The 25092-nt window shown below is 38.7% G+C and overlaps 1 protein-coding gene across 1 annotated transcript in view; it reads right to left on the reverse strand.

The window, feature by feature from the left end:
- Positions 1-368: 368 nt before the first annotated feature.
- The window catches only part of LOC114879163 (beta-3 adrenergic receptor-like), a 32602-nt gene continuing 7878 nt past the window's right edge, over positions 369-25092 (reverse strand). The window contains exons 3-11 of the mRNA XM_029193806.2: positions 8861-9106; positions 7131-7327; positions 5905-6042; positions 5517-5823; positions 4456-4704; positions 3941-4172; positions 3622-3855; positions 3054-3337; positions 369-2612 (exon numbers count right to left, since the gene is read on the reverse strand). Of these exons, the coding sequence (XP_029049639.1) occupies positions 2325-2612; positions 3054-3337; positions 3622-3855; positions 3941-4172; positions 4456-4704; positions 5517-5823; positions 5905-6042; positions 7131-7327; positions 8861-8962 (2031 nt within the window). The 5' untranslated portion in view covers positions 8963-9106 and the 3' untranslated portion in view covers positions 369-2324. The remainder of the gene's footprint in view (positions 2613-3053; positions 3338-3621; positions 3856-3940; positions 4173-4455; positions 4705-5516; positions 5824-5904; positions 6043-7130; positions 7328-8860; positions 9107-25092) is intronic.

The following is a 25092-nucleotide window of genomic DNA, read 5'->3' on the forward strand; positions in this document are numbered from 1 at the left end:
TAGCTGTGTAGAGAAGAAGATAGTCGCGCGAGTGTCTTCTACGTGGAACATCTTACGGTGAAAATGAATTTCACTTGCAAGGATAAACGAGTTTTCAAAGTTAACCATCATGGTCGCCGGCATGAAACGGGAGCCTTGGCTAAAATGTATTACGAGTTGGTAGACGAGTTTGGCCACCTTGTAATAATTCTCTAAACGTCGAGTTTAATGGTCGGGTATCTTCATTAAATTATAAGACAATCTGTACCAGCATCGTATTGATTTACCTCCTTCAGGAAGCATTTAACCAAAAATAAAAAGGAATAATATCGTTAAAATCAGAGTTATCTTTTTTTCTTTTTTGTTTTTAAATCATTTCTTCTGTTTTATTAGCACTAATGACATACACTCAGACATCGTTTAGATCGGGATATTTTAATATTATTAACATTAACGTGAACACTCGAACCCGATTAACTTCTTCACGCCGGAATGATAAAGTAACATGTTTCTGTTAACGAGATCGTTTCTCGGATGTTCTAATTGACGAATTCAAAAGCTAACCAGCACGTACGTTAAAATAGAATATGTTCTTGTAGCTTTCGATCTGGATTTATACACACAAACATTCATTAAATAAAATTTGTACTGGATAACGATTTTAATTTTTGATAAAATCAACGACTAAATTTCATCCGCAAGTGCAAGTAAATTAAATTGAATATGATTTTTCAACAAATCTTTAAGATTTCGATAATTAGAACATTTGGATCTGCAACAATTCGCATCATGAAATTGTACATTACCGAGCATATTCGGCTCCCGGGATATTCGGCTACTGTGCTCGATACTGTACTTTCACACACACTCATACACCCACACGCACTCATTCGTGTTCTACAAAATTCAGAACATCAATTCCAATAACCACCAACATTAATATCGTTCAACTTTTAAATAATTGCCGCTACGATCTAAATTGCAAATTATTACCGCGTCGGTGCAAACACAGTAAGTTGGCCACAATTCACAAAAACGGCTGTACAAACTTGCTAGTAAAAAGAATTCGCACGATGCTTCGTCGCTCTTCATTAACGTATATTATTACCGATCGATTTAACGCGATCATCCGTTTATTATCGAACCCCGATCAATGGATGACCACGTTAATCGACATTATTATTTTTACTAATTTTCTATCTCCATAGATACATCTTTATTTAAATTCGTGACGATTGAAAGACGCTTGAGTCCGTGTCAGAATTTCCTAGTATTTCAATGTTAAAATATATTTTCTGCGACTCGTGAAACATAGAAATTTCAACCCTCGATTCCTTCTATTTTACGTTACAATAATTGAGGCAAATCGAAGAAGTAACCTTTCCAGGATTTTGAAATGAAAATGTTCCATTATTTTCTGTAAATTTAACGAAGAACTTTATTTATTTTATTAAATTACATTCCATAAGAGGAATCGATCCTATCAACTTTTAATCCGTTTGCCAATACCGTTGCACCTGAATATTCATTTTTACCATTACGTTAAAGAATTTATTACATTTTTATTGAAATATTTCAAAATCATCCACAATTCTATTCTTCAAACACTTTTTCTTTTATTATTCACACAATGGTTAATTAACGCATCATTAAATCTCTATGATTCACGAGTCAATTAATTAGGAACATCGGCAAAAGCGGAGGGAGAAATAATTATCGGGTATGAAATTATAAAATCGTACCAAACGTTCTCTTCGAGCCAACAGAAGAGCGATTTGAAATTCTTCAGGACTAACAATGATTCTCAAATCGTAGCAAGAACTTTCTTAAGCTTATTTGTTCGCGGATAAAGTTTCGTACGGTCGCGGATATCATCGCGAAGAAAATTATGACGAGCTTCTTTCCCTCCGCGAACTTTCCACCAGTCTCGCCGACACTCGTACAAGGATGATTGGCCGATCAACTTTCCTTGGACTTTCTCGGGTTGGGGGAGGGGAACAACTTTTTCGCCGAGATTAACCTGCTCGTGGTGTATTAAATCAGCTTCTCGTTTCAGCGAAACCGCATTCGCCCCGGTTTTCTCGTTAACGCTGCTTCGTGGTTGAGTGGAAGTATAAAAATATAATTTCAGGATATGTCGATACGTTGTAAATGATATCGAGCATAGTTGAGGGGGACGCGTCGGGCTTCTTCTTCGAAGAGAAAAATAAAGCCTCCTTCTGGACCACGAGATGATAAGATTCGATCGTTTCATTTCGAACGAGCACCTTGGAAATTATAAATAAATAACGAAAGGGATATAATAAATTAATTTAAGAAAAAATATTCGAGTTCATTGATCGAACTTAGGACGACGAGGTGAGAAGAGGCCTGCGTTGCGCTGCCTCCTTGCAATCCTGAGGAACATCCGCTTTGCGAATCGTTTTCGATTTCCGCCTCAATTGCTTGCACTTTTCTTCTTCTGTCTCCTCTTCGATGATCACGGGATTATCCTCTTCCATACATTTCTCCGCCATTTCCTTCGACTCGATCTCGTCCACGCTGCTCCAACTGTTGTCGCTCTCGCTATGCTCTCTTTCCTTCTTCCTACCGTTTATTTCTTCCTTCTGCTTCTCTCGGTAACATCCGTTCTCCTGTACATATTCATGATTACGTTTCCGGTAACATTGATGCGAGAAGAAATAATTCTTTTGTTTGCACGCTAATTGCAGGTAATCATACTTTCAGTGAATTTTTAAGAAATATCAGTTACGCAATTTTTTAGAATCCTCAGCAGTATTGTGAAATCATTTGTACAAGAGTACGTAAGACGCAAGTCATTACTGATTTCATGCAGTCACTGTTGTGAATCATCGATGAATCTCGGATAAATAGAACAACATTCTAGAGTTAATAATTAGAGTTCAGTTTTATCGACTAATCATATATGAAATAACGTATCAAGGGTATAATTAGGATCGATTCATAATTAAAAAATAATGTAACAGCAGAAATAACATTGCAACGAATCGTTTGCTCAATGTTACTAGCGTTACAATACTGTATAAGATGTTCATCGGAAATGGTATACTTACCATGGCGGGTGGTTTCGTGGGCATTGTTGTGGTGGTGGTGGTTGTGGCCGTGGTATCCGTGGTATCACTGCTTTCGCTATTATTGCTGGGTCTGGCGCCAACCAGAACCGCGCCTTCTTCCAAATTCTTTCCACGCGCGAATCTTCGCGATGGGGGCCACATGTCCGAAACGTGTTTTGCATTCGCCTTGGCAAGTTTTTGAGCAACGCCCGTGGTCCACACGCTCGCCTCGCTACTTCCGGTACTGCTATCACTGCCGGTACTACAATGCCGCCATCTCCGCTCTTGCAAAACATACGAATAATTTGATATCGAAACGGATTCCATTTATACTCTATAAAATTCCCAATTACCAAATTGCAATTAATGATTGTCGCTCTATGTAAAAACGAGTCAGAAGACGATAAGGTAAAGAAATATTTATCAAAGCCCCGAATATGTAACACCGGCTATCAAAATGTTAATGAAAGAAAGTTGTGCCACTGGTGACCCCTACGAGACACGCTGTTCGAAGATTCAATAATTCTCAATAAAAATTCTACGCCAATTTCAAAACGATAACACGTACTGTCACATGGAAGGGCGTTTGCCAGGAACGGTTTCCTCAGCAATGGACTTCCTCCGTCCTGGCTCTCCTCGCTACACGCGCGTGTTATGAGGATCCTTGGACTTCTCCTTGGTGTCTCGTTCATTGCTATCGAACATCCGGTGCTCGCGTCTGTCCCGATGAAATCGCTTCTGTAATGAGGACCCATCAAGCTGGCCGCGCTTGCACTCGATCTCACCAACTTGCTACTTTCCCCTGTACGAACGAGAACAAATGAAAATTGTCGAGAAACTTTAACGATAAATCAGAGATTCGAAGAATTCGAGCGTCGAACTCTAACCTGATTCGGAAGTCGGTACTCGAAGCGTATTGCACGAGGCAGCAGGTTGCAGTCTTCCTCGATGGAAACCGAGATTGTTGCTGTCGAAACTGTTTCCGGTTCTGCAGGAGCCGAGAGCCAACAGTGCCTCGCTCAGTCTTCGTTGTAATGGCGGGAAGGGGAAGAAAGAACCAGTCCCACTTCCGGATGGCCTTCTCGATCCTGCTGCGCTCGGTGTCCTAGCTTGGATCTCCTGAATTAAAAGCATTGTTATTGAAAACCATTTGCTAATATATTGGAATATTAAGAGGATAAGGAATCTTGATTTTTTCGGTGAAAAGAAATCAAATGAAAAAAAAGATGATTTGGATGCAACGTAGACTTCCTTTGGATAAAAATAAGTGCAGGGGAAGAGGAATCTTGCACCATCAACGAGTTGAATCGTCTACTGAGGGTTAATATTACATGTTAGCTTCCGATTCACAAAGGAAAGGAGAAATGCAAAGGAGACGTTAGTAAAATGATATGATGATTACGTGTTGAAGCTCCGACTTTGTCGCCTTTTTTCGCCAGTAATTTTGCACGGATCGTCTAAGGGTCTGCGATTTCAAGCCGTAGAGAAGACCGTTGATGGGTGGAGAACAGGCGAGTAAAAGAGAGGCCAACGAGGCCAGTTTTGGATGATCGTAGAAATGGGGTTGATTCCCGACACCGCAAACCTCCCAAAGAATCAGGCCACAGTATGGGAAATAAAGTAAATACAACGAGCCAACCAGTTGCATTACCTGGAAAATTAATATTAGTTCATTTAAATGTTCCGAGTTAATGAGTTATGTTTCAAAAGAAGGTTGCGGATGAAAGAAAGTTACTTGCTATAATGAGGAATTGATAATTAAAAGATCTTTCAGAGAGAAACAACGCGAGCAAAAGAATGTTTCAGGTTTTTAGAATCAGGCAGTTACAGAGGAGTTAATTGAACATAAAAGCGAAGCAAGTAAACGCCTCGCGGCGGGGTGTCTAATCGATTTGACTTGCTAACATCCCTTTAAGTCTTCAATCTATTAATTAATTAAAAATATATTGTCCAATTGTAACGGGGAATATTAAAACAGTTTCAATTAATCGTGCATTAATTAACATAAATATTGATCATAGCTAACAATTGATTTATCATAAAATACTTGACGAAAGGTACAAAATTTATTGATGTATACATATAATAACCAACAGTGTTTACATACGCACGAACATCGGATGAAGTAAATATTTGTTGATGCGTGACGTTTAATATTTGAAATATCGCAAATAATAATATAAAATATCGAAAAGTCAGATAGATTCGTATTAATTTAGAAACCACTGGGAAATTTCATATTTAAAATAAAAGGTAATTATTTTAAAAGCACGGTGAACTAAAACCACGCGAAATGGGGTGAAAACTACCTTTCGCTGACACTGCTAACGATTCCCTACGTAACACGTTTTCCTCGTGGAAATTATGTAGCTGAAAGGTATCTGCGGCTAGGGAGAGCATCACGCGAGGAGATAATTATGCAGAGCAAACAGAAATTACGCGGATACAGGGACGTGTACAAACCGTGCTGGCCGCGCTGTGGAAACGTGGCGGGCTGACGGCAGAAGGCGCGGTGACAGTCGGTACGAAAAACGGATTCCGTTGATGGGTGATGGTCACCTGGGCACTCAAGGTAACTTCGTAAATTGCGCTCGCGATGCGATGACGGTGGTAACGGGCTATGCCAAGCACGCGCAAATTGCACACGGTTACCAGAATCGCGGGCAACGCCAGCCCTAGGATCGCGTAAACCGCCCCGTAGAGAACAGCCGCTAAACCCCAGGAATCGTTACCGAAATCCGGGGCGCAGCAGCCCAGACCCGGGCTATATCTATGGAAAAAATAATTAAGAGAATCTTTGATAAATTCTCTGCTTCGATATCGGTTAGAATTTTGGAAAAATAAAACAAACCTGTACGGTGGTACCAAGCCCCAGAAAGGCAACACGCATAAAAACAGAGCGCCTGTCCAGGATGCAGCCAATCCAACTGCAACGCGTCTTGGCGAGACCAATGCAGCGTAATGCAGCGGTGCAGCTATCGCGTAATACCTGCACAAGAAATCGAAGGAATTCAACGTGCTAGTTACACGTCGATTCGAAGGGGATTCATGAAAAGACAGATTCTGTAAACGACGTCGAGTCTAATATAACCGTCGTTCTGTCTGGGACGATTACTCTTAAATGATACTTCTGGAATCGTTGGAATGTGGCATGCACCGGTGAATAATGAAAGGGTAAGGCAAAAAAGAATGAAACGAGAGGAAAAGGTCGTGACGATGTCGAAGAGGAATGCCGATTTAAATCCACCGACCTAGTGAATAAAATATTCCAGACGTTCGATCAGTAGCCACGATATATTTCCAAGTATTTTTATCCACGCTCTTCGTTCTCGTTCTGTGTCTCGTCTGATCCTTTAATAGCGCGTGGAACATTTCTAATATTTCTTTGAAGCAAACCGTACACGTGATATTATTTTGTCTTGTTTCCTGGTAAACGTCTATAAACTGTCCATTATACTTTTCAAAATTCCTTTCGCCTTTAAACGGTGGAAGTTTGATATTTTTCATATTTTATTGAAAATTGTCTACTATTCAATCGCTAAAATTTTCGAGTCACTTTTAAAGAAAGACATCGCAAAATTGAGCATGTCATGTTCGATTTACAAATTCCGTAACTATTGCTCAGTTCTGGGACGCGATTTAAAGGAAGGAGCATCGTTTTCTGTGTTACGCTAGATACGAGCCACAGGAACGAGACGATCTGTCGAGGGGTTTCAGATTGAATCGAAGATCTCGCGTCGGCTGACGGCCACAGAGATATCGACTGAATACGACGAGCAGCTATTGACATCTTACATTGAAAAGCCTGGCTGCTTTCTGCCACGTAAGACCACGTTTCGTTGAACGTCACCCTGGCACCGGATCGAAGTCGATTTTTCCACGAGATAAAGGGGCTCCGATCCGTCTGGATCCTGAATTACCGATCAAAGGAACGGAGATCCTTTTTGGATACGAATCGCGTCTGTTCGATAACGTGCTAGTAGGAATTCTACTTTGCTGAATATATTAAGAATGGAAATTCTCCAAATCGCTGGAAATCGTGGCTCTTATCAAAATAGATAATTGAAAAGAACTCACCTGTCGCAGTTCAATCCAGTCACAGTCCAAAGAGCGACCGGATGTAGGAGAGCCAAAAGGAAACCGTGTAGAACGCACCAAGTGCCGGCGATCGGCCAGGAACCAGTAGTAAAGATCAGTAATATCAGACACACGGCCGCCTCCACCGCGCCCAAATGTATCAACAACAAAGTATTCGCGGTTTGTTGCTGCTGCGTCTGTGAACATCGGGTTGATAACACGATTGACTCGTTAAATCAACTTTTCATTTCTACAGCATTCCTGCAGCATGCAATCTTAATTTCCAACTGAGATCTAGTAATTTAAACTTTTCGTTATTTGCACGCGAATCCTCGTTTCTTAAACGTTCCCTGGTCACTGACTATTTCACATTACATTCGAAGAACTATCTGCGCTTTGTTAATTATTGACTTTTTAAAAATTGATAGGCTGTTCAAAAGGAATAGGTACTATGTTCCTCTGTTAGTGCCTTCTTCTTCGGTAAATTTTTATCGAACTTTCCTCGTCGATAAAAGATATCCTCTAGAAGTGTCTTATTTGACCCCATAAAAAGAGTGGTAGTATCGCGTGTACGTTTACGGAAAACAATACAGGAAATCTGAAGCACCGGTCTCGCAAAGGCTACGGAAAACGTTCCGAGCGACCTAGTTCGCCGGCTGTCATTCAATGTCCGACTTTCGATATTACATCGAAGGAAAAGCGAGCTCTTCTAGCCGCGAAAGGTTCGCGTTGTTCAAATTGCCACGGTCACTGCGAACGGCAACCTAAACGAAAATGGATCGCGTAAAAGCGTAAGGCTATTTGCAAGATAAGCTGGCCGCTTTTCTTCCTTTCGTTTCCTCGACGAGAAATGTGTCGCGTTCGCGAAAGTAAGGTGTGCTTCTGTTCAAAAGGAAATCGTTTTAAAAGGTAGGATTACAGCGATAGGAAAAATCGTGAGAAATCCAAAGGACCTATCCTTCTGGATGCTCTTAACCCTCAATTAATTTCTCGAGAGCTGGGAGTTGCTTGAAAAGGATCTCGTGATGAAAAAAGGAGCTCGGAAAATTTCGCAGAAAATTCATCGAAGGAAGATCCATGGCGAATATTGAATCCCTATCGAACCTGTACGAATCAATTTATTTCTCAGATCCAGTAAATCTTTGATACAATAATTAATCATTAAAATGATGAAAATGAAGATTTTAATGAATGGTGTAATAATAATATGAAATACAAAATTGGATTAAAATCGTGGCTTTCTCCATTGTTCGCCGTCCGAGGGTTAATATGTGTTTGCAAGGACACGTACGAAGCAATTATAATGTAACAATGCTAATTCCAAAACCAAGCAAGACGCATTCGAAGGTAGATAACGCGTAATCAATTCGAGCCGAGCAAGCCTGTATTCCCAACTGGTATTGCAATTGCTCTGATTGTGTTCGGGGAAGTGTTCGGTTCATTAGCGAATCGAGTTTCTTTGCGAAAATGAACTGAAATTTATCGGCTCCGAGTACTCTACGTAATTTCATCGTTTATCTTGCGAAAGCATAATGAAATTTTCGTCGCAGTTCCATACGTTATCAAACTTCATTGTATCCCCTGTGTTCTCGATAACAGAAGCCTCGTGAAGGACCAATAGTCTATTGAATAATTCCTGCAGTATCCGTGATCTATCGTCTATGGACGATTATTCTGTCTCCGTTTGAAGTTATTCACAGTACAAAAAGAGAGAAAAGGTAATGATTCACCTGTTTGCCCAATCCAAGAACCACGAGGAGAACGTAACCATTGAGAAGAAGACCCAGAGCAGAAACAAGGACGAGAGGCACGCCGAAGGCCCAAGGGACCATTCCTCTTCCTCCCGCGTGTTTTCCTCGCCTTCGAAGATTTCGGCTCCGATGAGGACAGTTGACACTTCCCGCGGTCTGTAGCTCAGGTATCGATCCTCTGCCACGCGATCCACGACGTCATGATGGTGGTTGCACCTGAAACATCTGCCACGACGGTCCCGTGTCGATCAAACCTTCGAAATAACCGAACCAAATCGCGTTAATGTCACCCGGAAACTCGTGCCGGCTTCAAACTTGAACTACGGTTATTCGATTAGTGCGTTCGCGGGTAATTAAGTTATCGTGCAGGATAATAATTTCCGGGGAAAAAGAGGGAACCATCTATGACATTATGCTAGCAGCACTTGGAGTCAACAGTTTCGGGGTTAATTTGAGATACCGTTGAGTAACAAATTGTAAATTTTCCACGCGAAATTAGTTTTGCATCATAAATCAATAATTATGAGCACAAACTTTACTGGCAAGTAAAATTCAGTATCAAGTATGCCAAAGTATGTTCGCCATTATTAAATCCAAAAGCTCCTGGATTAAATTTGTTATAAATTGAATTTCTTGGCGATTTAATTTAATTTCACTAAATGTAATATTCTCTCATTGAATTTATGCAACTTTTTGCAATTACCCCACGAGACACCCTGTATAATTAAGCGCTATATAATTAGCGAGTAACACGCAGTTGCTGAGCAATAGAAGGGTGCTCGTAAAGAATCTTTTTACCTATGTCGCCAGGAGTTTTACAAACTTTTTACCGTCTTGGCAGGTCGTGATATCGATTCATAAACGAGACATCGGTTTGGTCAAGGCTGTTCCATCAGGACACGAAAGGTTATCGGTTGTCAGACGCGGTCTCCGATTTGCCACCGAATACGTCAATTAACGGGGCCGATTACCGCAGATATATTGAATAATACATTAGTCGTAAGAGAAATGAATCTAGCAGCAATTTACCTCCGATCAATGTTACAATATTCCATGCTAATACCATCCAATAATTCCTTGTTCCAAGGATATAGGATTCGAATCCTTGTAGGGTGATGTAAGCCATAAAAAGGATCTTATATCCTACTCGTTTGTTTGTATCAAATGGAAATGAAAGTTTAGATCATGAAACTTATCGTCAGCAAAAAAGCTTTATTGAAAACAATGATCGTAATCCCTCGAGAGTTGAAATCGAAAATAGGTATTATTGTTTTCTCTTCGTTCGTATCACGGTTACCATCTTCAATCCTGCGACTCCACTCCAAGATGAAGTTTAAAAATTCAATCGTTCGGAAAATATCCTTCGATATTTCATAAGAACTCAACTACGAAACCAGCACATTTTCCTTCGATTTTCTTTCCTCTTAGAAATTCAATTGAATACAGAATACAAGATTATGTGCTGTTTAGTTCATCCTTGATCTTCCTTCCTCGTGGAAGGTCGTTAGTACGATTAAAAATAAAATAGTACAAGAGTGTACATTTTTACATAAATGCTGCAATATTAGCGACGGTGACTCTGATGACAGGCAACGCGTTAACTAGTTTTCAGAAGGCTTTATTGAAACAAAAACACAGGGCTCGTTGAACAACAAAAGGAACGTCGATCCGCGAGACGATAAGGGCTGCCAGTGAAAATTACAACTGACGGCTCAAGGTGATCGAAATGCTGGCCAATCTGCTAATGTCCTTTGATCAACTGACACGAGTAGCACGCGTTCGCGATAAATCCTATCGATGAACATCCCCGTTACCCTAACTCTATACATATGAACGCATCGACTGTCATGGAATCATCTATGATCGATGCTGTGAACTTAATTTAGTCGAGAAATTAAAAAGGAAGAAATATGTAAATTTTCAGTTCAATATCTGTAAAAAATCTATGCCACGTTTTAAGGAACTTTTTTATCAGCTTCTATAATACTTTGGATGTGATGCATTGCTCGGTCCTTTTCTTCGCTGTGGCGCATAAATCTTAAATAAGCGTTATTACATAGCCAGAGCAAGGTTCGCACATGCTGATCGACCAAATACTTTGTGACACCCTTGCCCTTATGACCTGGTGCTCCATTATGCGTAACGATGCAATCTTTATTTGGAAACCAGTCATTTATCCGAGGCAACAGCAATTTTTCTAATATTCTTCCATAGATTTAAAAATATTATAATGATTTGTCTGCTCTTGGTCGAATAATTTGGAGAAGGGTAGTTTAGAAATTGAAACAGAATAAGGTCAGAAGGCAACGCAACAGTTACGGGTCGAAATGAACGCAAATTCGGTGGAATAATACGTGTAATGACATGGCCCCTTATGAATATTGTTTTACATATCACGAGTAGTTAGTAGACAACGTAATTCAGTTATTCTGCCATTCGGGAGCTTCCATTATCGACCATTAGCCTGGTTCAACCTTTATGCTCAGACGACTGGCAACCTTCGCGAACAATATTTGCTTCAATCGTTTATAATTTCTTGTTTGAAGAGAAAAAAATATTTAATTCCATTGTAAAATGACAGTATTCGATTTTGTCATTACGTTTTCTGTCCATATTTCGCCCTAATCATTAATTAAAGTATTCTGTACGCGTTGCTCGAGGGTGGCATTAAAAACTCGTTAATGAAAGGGCACAAACAGAGATAAACGAAATTGTAAACGACGGATTTACACGAAAATCAGCTATAAGTCACGCGATGTTTGTCGTTTTTTGTTTTCCCATTAACGAATTATCTTTGCGAATTTTATGAACTTAATGAATCCAAATTGTGTTTAGGGAATAAGTCAGCAATATCATGTATGTTAAAAATTTTCTTTTTCGATGTAACATGGTAATTTTTCTGGTTAGCTTAAATAAATTAGGTTCGTTCATACGGGGTCACGTGTTTTTCAATTAAATAATAATCGCTACTTTCGGGTCGGCGTTTTAAGAACGAAACGATAGGGCTCACCCGTTTCGCGAGATTGGCCGCACACTGTTCTCTTTGCAAATTTTCTCGGTCGAGGCAAATTAAAGGAATGCGATTTCCATGAAATTAACCGTGTATACGGTATGCAAAGTACTTGGAGCTGAAAGCGAGCGTTGTGCTCGTCCCGTCTCGATTTTATACACGTGAATTCGTTCATGTATTTTCGCACAGTATAAATATCTTGTAGAGTATCCATTTAATGAAGAAAATTGGGACCAAAATCTATCAATATTTTGTCTGTATATAAATTGTCATAACTTTCAAATATTATTTATCTTCTTCATTCTTACAATTCTTGCAATATTCATGCGGTTCTTGAATCATTCAGTTTTCTTCCTCCTCTGCCCTTACAAATTTCGCAGTCAGCTTTTGCACATTAATTTCCAAAAAATTTTTCCTGCAGGCAGAAATACAATTGTTTCTATTTTTTAAAGTATCAAAATTCTCCCTGGGACAATGGATGCTGGGTCGTTCACGATCCAGGTTTAAATATCTGAACCAAGGGGTAAATAAAATCGGTGAAACTGCGCGGACGAAAAGTAGTTGAAAGTTTTCTCATTCGTGCTTCCACTGCTTCGCAGAAACCATGAGGTTTAACGTAGAACCGGAGGGATGAAAGTGAAACTGCCTCGCATGATAACGCGGTTGTTTAGAAATAAAGGAAACCATTGGGAAACTAAGCTTCCTGCTTTAGGCTCTCATTTGTTTGTCCGAAATAGGCTGAAGTTTGAAAATAACAGGGCATTCTCAGATCAAATCTGGACAGACTGCGATGGGCTTCTGCCAGCGATGGATTTCATTGAATTTTCCAGGCAACCGTAACAAATTTTAGGAATAATAAGACTCGGAAGGCTAAATTCAAGCTGGGTTGTATTTTAATAGCACGTGGAATGAAAATGGATGAAGTGAACTTCCTTTTTGGCCAGCATCCGAATATAAATGTAACGTTGACATAGTAATTTGTTTCTTTTATATTTGCTCGTGAATGAGAATTTTAAAATTGCTTCATTCCCCGAGAAAAATTCATATTGTTCAATTTACGAGCTTTTACCATTCTTTTTCACGAACGATTGTAAAATGGAATAACAGTCGACGAAAAATTATGTTACGTTACTGCAGACAGTTCATCAATTAGAAAATAAAAATAAAATTAGGCGTCGAAAGTTGTTTCAACGATTTAATCTAGGCAATTAACTTCTCAACGCAAATAAAACTCTGTCGAGGGTAGTCAAGTGCCTTCCCAATGGATCCCCATTTCTTCGATTCCACTTTTTTCCACTTGGTGCGCAAAGAATTTCACGCAACAAGTATCTAACGATAGATGACACTCGAGCAAGATTTCGAGCATCCCAATAAGACCCTCCACTGTAAGCTGATTTCCATTTTGTACCAGCTAAAGCGTTTCCCTCTGAACTAGTACAGCAAACAAGAATTCGATCGATTTCAGACGATGTTTCCTTTCGCTCGTTCGTTCTTCATTCTTCGGATCAACCTCTTTAGAAAATCGAGATTAAAATTGAACTCACGGGTCCAAGAAGAAAATACTTGGTCTATTGGAATTCTTGCACCAAGTTGAACTTGAATTGCAAATTAAGGAATTCAAATTACAAAGGGTTGAACGTTATTAAATTCGAATATAGAAAATTTTGAAATTTTATAATAATTTTGAGATCGAAAAATATGTCACCTGATGATAATTAAAGAAGCCCTCGAAATTAATTAAGGTCCAAGGAACGAATTTTGGTGGCCTTCGCACATCACACGACTAAAAGTTTGCCCAACACTTTGAGCAATTTACATTTAATCAGAGATTAAGTAGCTATACGAGAGTTTCAATTTAACTCCCTAGGAAATTGCGTTAAGTGAAAGCAACTTGTTAATAAGATATTAACGAGCTCACAAGAAATTACGTTGCCATTCGATTTAGCAGGCTGTATAGAACCTGAGGGTGTTTAACTAAAATCTGCTTACCGAACAAACGAACAAGGATGATTTTTGTAGTTGAATGATAGAACGGATGCAGTTCCTTCATTTTTCTCAACGCTTTGAAAGAACAAAGAAGTGTGCAAACAACATTTATCTTGTCCTGTTTGTTCATTTCCATAGTCTTTTCTACGTCTACTTCTCTTTCGAGTCGCTTTGAAATGGAGGCATGTGATTAATAACGATCAGAATGATAAAAAGTAATGGATAAAAATGTAGAAGGTAGACAGGACATCGCGTGTATGAATGATGAGACTTTTGTAAGATGTGTAGACTGAAAGGAAGGAAAAAATGGTTATTCTAATTAGGGTTGAATCCGCATTATTGACAAATGTACACATGCCTCGCGTGATCGCGTGTTCTACCGAAGACTCAAATATTAAGTGTCGCGGAAAAAAATGTTGTGTTTTATACAAATTTTATTGCTATTATTTAGTACGGTTTCAGCTGTCTAGTATTTTTATTTAATACCTCATCATCAGAAATAAAATTCGCACATGTCTTCATCGGTATTAATAAAGTTACCGTCAACGAAACTTCTGTTTGCCTTGCTTCGCGACACGTTTCACGATAAAATGAACTGAATTATACGCAACATAAATTCCAGAGAAAGCACACTGTAATCATCCTCAATCGAAGCAAGAGCCATTAAATGAAAGCATGATGCAGCTTGTTTGACGGCATTCATCCGCAATGAGTTAATACAAAGAAACAAGCGAAAGTAGAAAAACTTTTAGCCAGACAGTTTAAATCGATCCACGAAGAATACGTCGCAGCAAATACGAAATTCCTAATGCGTTCTTTGTGACCTAGAAATCCGTATCGACACGCAGCTTGCCCTTCAAACGCAAGCTACCTTCGTCTTTACTATACCAAGAACTTGGCCTTACATGTGGCATTAATTGAATATTACTATTTTTAGTAGCTGCAGAAAGATTTCGATCTAACAACAAGAAATAGAAATGATATAGTATTTGGTTTAACTTTGAAAATCGTACCTGGAATCTCGCTTAACTTCGCATTCTCCTCGACTAAAATAGACGACGAAAAAGCGACATGCTTCGAATCACTGAAAGCCAAAAAAAGAAAAAACTTTGTCAGGTGAAATAGCATAGAATAAGGTCAAAGACCAATCGTGGGTAAAGTAAGCAACGCGTGCATCCTTGTGGAAAATGCAGGCCCTCATCCTCTCTATGGCAACTTCTACGATATTAACTCTCAAAGCGATGCGGTGCAAAGTTGAAAATAGGTCGAAAACCACGGTGATGATGGTATCGTGGTATAGGAATAGAGAGAGGATTCGACCAAGTACCACGTTTCGTTGTGTCATTAAGTGTGACTACTTCTATTACCGTACTTCCTATATGCCACACTTGATACCCTCCGCTAACAATCTACACAGTGTGTAATAATCGAGTCTGAAACGGAGTCTATGACAAAGCCTTCGAAAGTTCATTAACGCGGTTTCGTTAATGGACGGAAGTTACAAATTGGAAAAATAGAAAAAGAAGGAAAACAATGTTGGAGAAGAATTTAGCTGGATCGAATCACGAATTAATTCTTGTCGCGTGGTCGTGCATTCTAATATCCACCAGAAAAGTAATTATGCAGTGAAACTTGGGCTATTAACGCACCGTCATAAAAGAGGGAAAAGAGGAAAAAGAAAATGAGGGGCATAAAATGGACAGATTTATACCTGAAATATTAATTTCAGTAATTATGTATAATCGCATCGAAATTACTTCTCGTTTAAATTTCGTCGTGTCAAAAGGGTCACGCTCTGCCAATGTCGCTATCGCTAAAGTATCGTCGCTTTCGAGTGTGAGCGAAGTTAAACCAGAATCCTAAACACACAGATCTAAGTGGTCGCGTTGAAATTACATCACACCAGACGCTGCAAAATGGAAAACTTTCGTCGTTACTCTTAACGGGCGACCACGACACGCGCAGTGTAAACGATTCGCCCTGAGGAACACGATGGACCTTCCATGCTGTTTCAGCAGGCCCCTTGACTCGAACGGGTCGTAATTTGCCACGTGTTTCGTGGTGTGCTTGTACGCTGAACAATGCACAGAGAAACCTAACTGATCGCACGTGTTGAGGAACTTTCTTCGTCGAGTTAATCATGGAATTTTTATTCCGACGAAACGGGAAGAAAAGAAAGAATATTTTCCTGACCTTCGTCAAGGGAGTGCGACAAAAGGATTTCTTAGCTCGTAGAAATATTTCATGCAAAGAGAATACATGATGGAAATTATCCAAGGGAATTGCATGATAAGAGAATTTGGAATTTTAGAATCTTAGAATTTTAGAATTTTAGAATTTTAGAACCTTAAAGTTTTGAAATTAAAAGATTTTAGACTTTAGAATATTAGTATCACAGAATAGAGGAGGAACCAAATCCACACCAACCCCTATTTAGTTACACTAATGAGAATCTTGATTAATGGGTATAATTTTACTGATATCCTTGGTACAGCTGACACGGATGCTCTCCTGATTTTTCCCCGATGTACTTCCGTGAGATTTGTACATTTCATCAGAAAAGAACAATCAGGTTGAGGTCAATTGATTGGAACAGTCAGACCACGTTTTGTGGTAACCTTTGTTCTTTTTACATCTAAATAATCTGTTGTGGAATGAAATTAGGTTAACCCACTACAGACTTTTCAGCGATATTACACGTGTTTCTGTGGTTGATCTTCCCCTAGTTTCAAAATCATTCGATTCAGTGCTCAAAATATTGATTTCCATGAAACGCAATCAACCCACGTTAATGATGAAACAACAGAAAGGTGTCTCATTATAAAGTTCAAGTACTTTCATTTCATTTCGCCTCTGCAATTTATAGAAGAAAAATACATCTAATCTTTTGGATTATGATTGCATCTGTTAGAAATTGCAATGTTAACATGAACAAAGAAAGTTGAAATATCACTCAAACTTTGGTCAAATAATAATCTTTAGATTGATAAAAGAAAATTATAACGTTTCATGAAGGAATGAAAAATAGCTTGGCTCTTACAGGATAATAAATAAATAAACGTGAAGCACGACTCGAAATACGAGCAAAATGTTACGTGAACGATCGTGGATTCTTCAGGTTCTCAGCTCATAACGAATTAAAGAAATCATTCGAACTCTATACATTTTAGATACCTGTCCGTTATTTCGTAGTGTGTAGGTACATAGTTGAGAGCAGAGATAGAGTGAAATTGTCATAAAATAAGTAAGATACAATATCACCAAATCGTTTCCGTAGAACATGTATTTAACTATTTTGCATTTTACTGCATCACTGATTGCCTGTAAAACATCTAAATTATTGATGGTGTAAATGTTTCGACCTTGGCAGATATCCAATTACTAGTTTCCCATTTATTTAACCAAAGTATCATGAAACCAGAAATTATGAAAGTAATGTTGGCTGTCAAGAGTGATGAGTTTTTAATTTGTAGAATTCGACTAGGAAGAATTTAGGAATTTCAAATTAACTATTTTTATTTTAATTCTGAAATTTTGAAGTAAAATACCCGAACATAATAAAATTTCAAATCTGTTAACATACGTCAAGATTATGCCAAACAAGGTGTCGAGCAGTCATTTCAGCGCAGTAAATCTCTCCTAACATTTACACCATTTATCCCGAATCAGAATAAGCGGTGTTATTTATCAGCACTGACACGAGCCAACCTGAATAATCTAGTTTATCATGCAACCTGCCTATGAGTCTTCGTTTTTCTATCGGGAGTACCATCGGTATCGGTGTTTTATCATCCACGTATACGATTCTTCTTTCTTCGTGCAAGGGATTGAATCGTTGCGATCAACCGGACGTAAAATATCGTTGAATATTCAAAGGTCACGAAAGAAAATCTTGTATAGTTTCGCTGTTCGTCGATTATGTATCCACAGATATTCGAGAGGTAAAGAAAAATCGAAGAGGTTTCTCGATTGCTAGATTATTCGACACAGTAAGAGGATTCGTGCAATTTAGTCATAATTTTCAATACGACTCGACGTGATCGTTGGTTATTTTTATAACGGAGCAAGTCGTTGTGCAAATTGGAGCAATTTTTATTCAGCATCGGTGGAAATCTTCTATGTTTTAATTATGATTCGACGACTGGAAAATTGCAATTTTAACGATTCATAGATCTTAATAAACAAACTTTCTCAGTGATTCTAAAATTAAAAGCATAGAAAGGCAGAAGGGTTGAAGGTTACCCTAATGTTTCAGCTTGCGCAGATAAATGATAAAAAATCCACGTTTCGCGTGTCTTTGCCTTCTCGATCCATATTATCCCCCTCTTGAAACGGAAACAACGATTTCTCCTTTTTAACGCCACTCATCGTACGTACTTTTTTACTTTGTTTATTCGCATCCGATCAAACATCAAGAAGCAACGAAAAGAGGAATATCGATAACTATCCATTTAAAAAAAAATTATTTAAAAATTTCAGGACAAAGTTAATCTTTTCGACTCAATATTTTACACAACTAATACAAATTTTAAGAAGACGGGACATTTTTTTTAAATTTTAAGAGTAAATCGAAACGCATCCGACCTGGTAACCTTTCGGTCGATTTCGTGACGCTGTTTTCCCGGTAACAAATGACCCAAAGTTATCAAATCAGAAAGGCAAATTGCCAGGCAATAGAAAACGCCACTTATCCACGTGACCGCCAACTCACCATCTTTTCTGGTGAAACCAAATGCATAATCAGACGATCGATCTTCTTCGTATGTAGATGCAATTTTTTCATCCCCCCGTCACATTTTATTTCTTGTTAAATTTTGTGTATCGTATGGATGTTTGTACGCAAAAAAATAATAGAATTTATTGAAAAAGAAAAATATCATGGAATGTTTTTTTAATCATGGTTTCATAGGTTTGCGTATAACGAAAGAGGAAATGTTATTTTAATAACGAGATATTGTACATCCACTTGAAAAACTTTATATCTGCAAAATTTCGACGCGACGATCCTTTCATCCAACTTGTTTTAAAATTAATTTCATCGAAATTGTTGCACTTATCCGCTGAAAACCATGCGAGATCACGTTTCGGACAGGCGTCCACTTGTAACCCGATAAACAAAGAATTTTATTGTTGTTTCTACCACGTTTCGCGAATTCTCTTCAGAGTTTATTTGAAAAATTCATTAATATTCTATAGAAATTTATTTAATTACGTTTCTCTACCTATACAAAATTAATGTATTATCAGTTATTAAAAGGAGAAAAACAGGAGTATTGTGGTGAAAATAATAATCTATGAATTACATACATAGTATTCATTCAATAGAGTAAGAAATTGCTGTTGAAATTTTTCGATTATCGACCTTCTATCGCAAACTTCTAACCGATAAATAAAGGAAAAATGATTCTTCGATTAACCATCTTCTGATTTGGAAAAATCTACAGTGATAATTGGAACGAGTTTCTAATACATAGATATGAAAGAATAATTGCAAAACGGCGGGAAGCGTCAAAGTGAGAGTAACCAGATCCAATCGTTGCGTTCCAATTGAGTTTTCTATAGCGTTAACGGATTCAAAGGATCGATCGACGCTATCTTTCAATGCAGTTACGAATAAAAACGACGATTTAATCGTGTTACAACCATTTCGAACATAAAGTTACCGGCGAAAGGTACGACCGATCCATTTGCTGAATAAACTCTTCCACTGAGATTTATTCGCCTCCCTGTCGTCTTTATTTCTCCTGATCTCTGTGTCTGTATCCTTTTGCCTTTAACAGCAATCAATTCCCTAGGATTTTATTTCATTCAAATAAATCGGTTCACGACTTTCCTCGCAGCTCGTTTCAACGTATCCGCTGTCATAAAAACAGAGGAAAATACAAAGGGAACAGTTTGTCAATAGCTTCAAATATAAAAATTCTTAGTTGCTTATATCTTAAAATAAAGAAGAAACTATAACAGACATATATTCTAAATTGAAATTGGAAATTAGAATTAATTTTAACAAAATTAAAAATTTTACATCCCCAATTGCCTCTGGCAATTGTTAATAACTATTCCACTGAAATTTTACCAATGTCAATTTGCAAATATTTATAGTATGGAACGAGTTTCGCTTAAAGGGTTTGAAGTGGACTCGATGTTATTCGTTTGCAGAGAGCGGTTCGATCCTCCCTCGGGAAGGAACTTTATCCGGGAAAATTAAACTTTGGTAACTTCCTCGAAAATCCTTCGGTATATTTCGTACCGATAGAGAATCAACAGGGAAATATAATTTAAGTGACAAATGACGTTCCGAATTAAGACCTAAAATAATAACCTCCGAGCAATCTTGAATCGACTTCTGTGACCCTTTTATTATCATAGAAAATAGAAGTGAAATGTTACGAGAAGAGAATAATGAAAACACGTTTATCGGGAATAAATTGTCGAAGGATAGAAGTCTTATCACACACGATACTTATTAGCGTTCAGTTTAGAAAAATGACGTTATTAACTGGTAACCAGAGGCAAAGTTTCTCGCAAATGACAAAAATCCTCTTCAATCTACTTCGCAACAACGTCGACTGGCACTGGTGTAGGATTTTAATTGAAGAGTAACTAGATACTTTCGCGAGAGATCGAGTTCTTGGTAAAAGATGACTTTCTCAAGCTGGTCGCACCCTCGAAAACACTTTCACCGAGATTTCTGACCAGCTATATAACATTTATCTTGCACAGATTTATGACAAACAGTATACTAAAAATATACTCTCCTTCCCTGAAAAGGAACCTGACATCGTCTTAATTAAATTTAAATTCTGCAAATTATCTTCAAGAAATGTATAAAAGGCAGTGTTTGAAAACATTATCGCACGGTTGTTTTCTTTCGAGCAAGTTACCGTATGCGGATAAATTATGTCATTGGTAGCCTTGAGATGTCCGAAGGAAACGATGGGAGGGAGCCTTGAAAAATTCACTTAAGGGATGGCCAGTAGGTGGTGAAAAATAATCTTCGGGTTTATCGAGCGGCCAATGGGGTGGCGGAGGATGGGGTCGTCGAAATTCCGATTTGCATCCACCGAAGGACGCACGTGTCAAATTGCAATCGTTTCGTGTACACACGAACAGTTTGTAACTCAAACGCGATATCCTTGCAAAATATAATTCTTATGAAATATTTGTTTTTAATAAAGAAAAAAAAAAAATTAGAAAGGTTGCAACTTGCAGAAATATGACTATCTTCGGGAAGCAGTCCTTTACCCTAATTCTACTGTAATTAAAATTAAGCTCGGTATTTATTTTCATCTAATAGTTCTTTGATTCTGACTTGGCAAGAGAAGAGATAAGACGGAAATGTGGTATCATTGAACGTCGAAAGTCCACAGCTACACGGTGCATGAAATCACGGCAAAGAAAGGTGGAGGGTCTATCAGCGTGAAAAGATGACGAAGAAGGAGCCGGGAAGAACGATTTATCCCAAGAAATTCCAGACGTTTATGATGGCTCGTTATGGCCCTCATCGACCTGAATCGAGCGTGGCCACCGATTCGAGTAATTGTAAAACTCGCAGGGGTAGAAAGAGAGAGACAGCAGCTATCCTCGTTCGTGTAGGTACCTAACCGGAACGCTTTTCGCCCCATTAAAAGTGAAAATATAGCCACGAAGAAAAAGATCCTTTCGTATCGTTACCGAACTGAGGCAACGATAATAGTCTTACGATTGTTGAAAACCTTTTCTCTAACCAATTGTCTTGCCTGTTCGCAAGTATCGATAGTATTAACAGACCAATCTCTTGCTGGCACACTTTACACGACGTCGCAGGGGTTCAATTTTCCTCGCGACTTTTCCAGCTCTGGATTTTCCATGGTTCGAGTGACAGCCGTCCGAAAATTGCGAGACAAGTTCCATTAAGGAATGTTTGGAAAGTTGCACGGAACAAACAACGATAATATTTTACTGATCGGTTGTTCGAAACTTCGATCGGTTATAAGGAACTTTTATCGCAACCTTGCATTCTGCTGAAAATTGGAAAGAAATTCGAAGAAAATGCTTCGGTGAACCAAAAAATGTACTTTTTTTGACGAATTAACCAGCACCCTGGAGAATATTGAAAAGTAAAATTTCATGAATGTATTCATAAGTAGCTTCGAACGAAACTTTCTTTCCCGAGGATATTATACAGAACACCGCCATATTATTGAGAAACTATACGTGAATAGCAATAAAGTATGCCTCGAAGACTAGGAAGAAAGTAAGTTCCGAGCATTGACGAGTTGCCGGACAACGCAGAGCCAAGATATCTTCCCGAATAGTTCGAGTGTTAAGGAACACGATTGTATTTTCCAACGGCAAAACAGTTTCGCGATCGTGGATTCAAAATGCTCACTGTTCTGTGGCGAATTCTCGTGGACGTTATACAATCGAGACTCGGTGCGCATTTCGTGCTGGATGACAGGATATTGGAATAGCTCTGACAGAGGAGAAAGGGTTGATAATTCATTTCTGGCCATCGTTCGATTCTTCAGCAGCTCTTGCAGAAGGAAGCGTAATCCTTTTGCTTAGAATACGAAGAATTTAATATTTCAACGCGTATTCATGATTTTCAACCCCCTCGATATTTTATTCCACGTCCCAGATCTCACGCGACAGGACAAATATGACAATGCAGCAAGAGATTAAAAATGCGAATGCATCGTAACACGTGCTTTTATCTTCCGGTTGTTCCGTCGAGTTGAAGGAAGGAAACGATAAATCCGCGCCAAATAAATTCAACGATAAAATCATTCTTCGTCGGCGCGGTGAATGAAAAGGATGTCACTCGACTGGAATCGCGAGAAAAATGGGCTCAAGGTTGAAGTTGTTCGATCGCGGTACACATGTTACGAGTCTTTGCACCAGCCTGCATATCGATCCCGGTCGATCGATAACAAGGAAAATCGAACAGCGGCTCCTGTCACGACAAAAGTAACCTTTGCTTATTCTTATCGTACTGCTTCTGCCCTTCTCGCTCGTCCATTATCGCGACGAACTTTGATCGATATCTAATGGATCAACCCCTTGGCGAGACATCGACCGTAAGCAATTTTTCCCCTAAATTCCACCCCTTCGATAGATTCCTGCTGAGCTTCATTATCCTTTCACAGAACTCCTCGAAGAAGAACACAGAGGTCAAGGGTTTGTTTCTTCTTCATTTTTAATAACAAAGATAGGATTTTATTATGAAAATTTTGAAGTTTAGAATTTGAATATTAGAACGAGATTTATTATTGTTTGTAATAGAATTATATATTGAAATTTAACAAAATTTCCATGGGCTCTAGAGTCCAATTAAATTCCTGTCATCGAGGTAAACACATAAATCATCGCAAAGGTAGAATCTTTAATTTCACCCTTGCAAAGACACACGATTAATCAATCGTTCGAAACTCGACGTCACGACGGAAATGATAAAACAGGGCTGGGCAAGCCGATCGAAGAAATTTCAACGAGAAAATCTCATCGCTTCGAAAATTTACCTTTAATCAAGCTTTCATTGGACGGCCCGTAAAATTTCACGCGAAAGTTTCCAACATCTGGCAATCAACTCGTTGTTCCACATCTGGCCACTTGGAAATTAACTGTTATAGAGTGTAATATAACAGGACCCTCCCTAAATAGGATCCTTCCCGTTGATCCTTCAACGTGACCCACTCCTTCGCACGTGTAACGCATTTGTTAGCCGCCTACGGTGTCTGCAATCACGGTAAATATTGCAGAAGGGACTTTCTCGTCTGAAGATGAAATAGAAATTTGAATGAATTGAATTATGTAAGAAAGTAGTGTAATCAGTATTTGAGAAATTTTCAAAGGTACCATCTCTGTAATTGCTAATGGCACTTAAACATTCGAAAGAACCGTCTGTTCGATCGCTTTGTAAGACAAAGAACTAACGGGGTTACCTGTTATAAAAGGGCACCAAGCTCGGAAGAAAGTATTCTGGAATAATTACACGAAAGAAATTGAAAAGCGGCAAGCGTGCGAAACGTCCATTCACTGTTATTGGGACAAAATCGGTATATTGGGTTCGTGAGAGAGGTGCAATTACACGCAGCGAAATGGCCTGTAATAGTTTTAAAAGACCTGAAACATCTGGCTATTGCTAACACGTGCAAAACAGTTCTGACACGAACAACAATGCTTTTATGAGACCGGTATGATTGGATGGCCACCGAATGGGCAAAGGTTTACAAGAAGGAACAGAAATTATTTAATACGTTTCTTCGAAGGAAAACGATTTACCCAGATTTTGAAAGAGAAATCACAGGCCTATCACTTTATGATTTTATTGCCTTTAGCTCTCATGGGCAGTCTTATTAATTAGAATGCCAACGGTCATAAAATGTAGAATGGTAATTGAAGCAGGTAACCGGTGCATACCTTGGGTAAAAGTCCCTTGGAAATTGGGGCCCACCTTAGATCCTTTCACCTTTTTTTTATATAATAAACCATTACCCTTTGCAATCTCCGAGAATTTTCTACCACGTAAAACCAGTTACAATTTGGTTAATAAAATCCAGAGGAACCTACGTTTCCTCGTAATCTTGTTTTCGATGCAAGAAGCAAGGAACGTAGTAAGTTACTCGAACGGTAGGACTTTATTTCTCCACGTCTGTGATTCTTAACGTAATAAAAAGTAGCGGAGGCGAAGGATTAATAAAATTGTCGTAACTCCGTTACAGCCGGGAAGAGAGAAGAAAGTGAAAAGAGACGAAGGAAAACAGAAAAGCAACAAAATGTCGCTAACCAGAAAGGGGTAGTGACGTTTGGCCAGCATCCAACCGCAGGTCGTTGCTATAATTTTGATCAAATTCTTTAGATCGTAGATCCGAGGCGTAGCCCAATCTTGTCCAAATAAATTTACAGCTTACACAACGTTTTACTACCATGATAGAGGCAAAGAAATCGAACGGAAACGAAACGGAGAGGGCGGACCGGAAAGAAACTGTCGACGATTCAGCGAAAACGACTGCGAAACGACAAGGTTCTCCAATTAAAGTTCAATCTCTCGTGAACAGGAAGAAAACAACATAGAACTAGTAAAAAAGAATGATTTAAAATTGTTTTATAGGAATCACTTTTGAGGATGGGATAAAAGATGTAGGTAATAGCGAGGTTAATCGTCATCGCACAGAGACTATGAATTCGAGGCGGAACGAATTCTTTTATGATTTTTGTGTTCATTTAGTCGCAT

Source organism: Osmia bicornis, chromosome 12 (genome assembly GCF_907164935.1).
Source record: "Osmia bicornis bicornis chromosome 12, iOsmBic2.1, whole genome shotgun sequence".
NCBI lineage: Eukaryota > Metazoa > Arthropoda > Insecta > Hymenoptera > Megachilidae > Osmia > Osmia bicornis.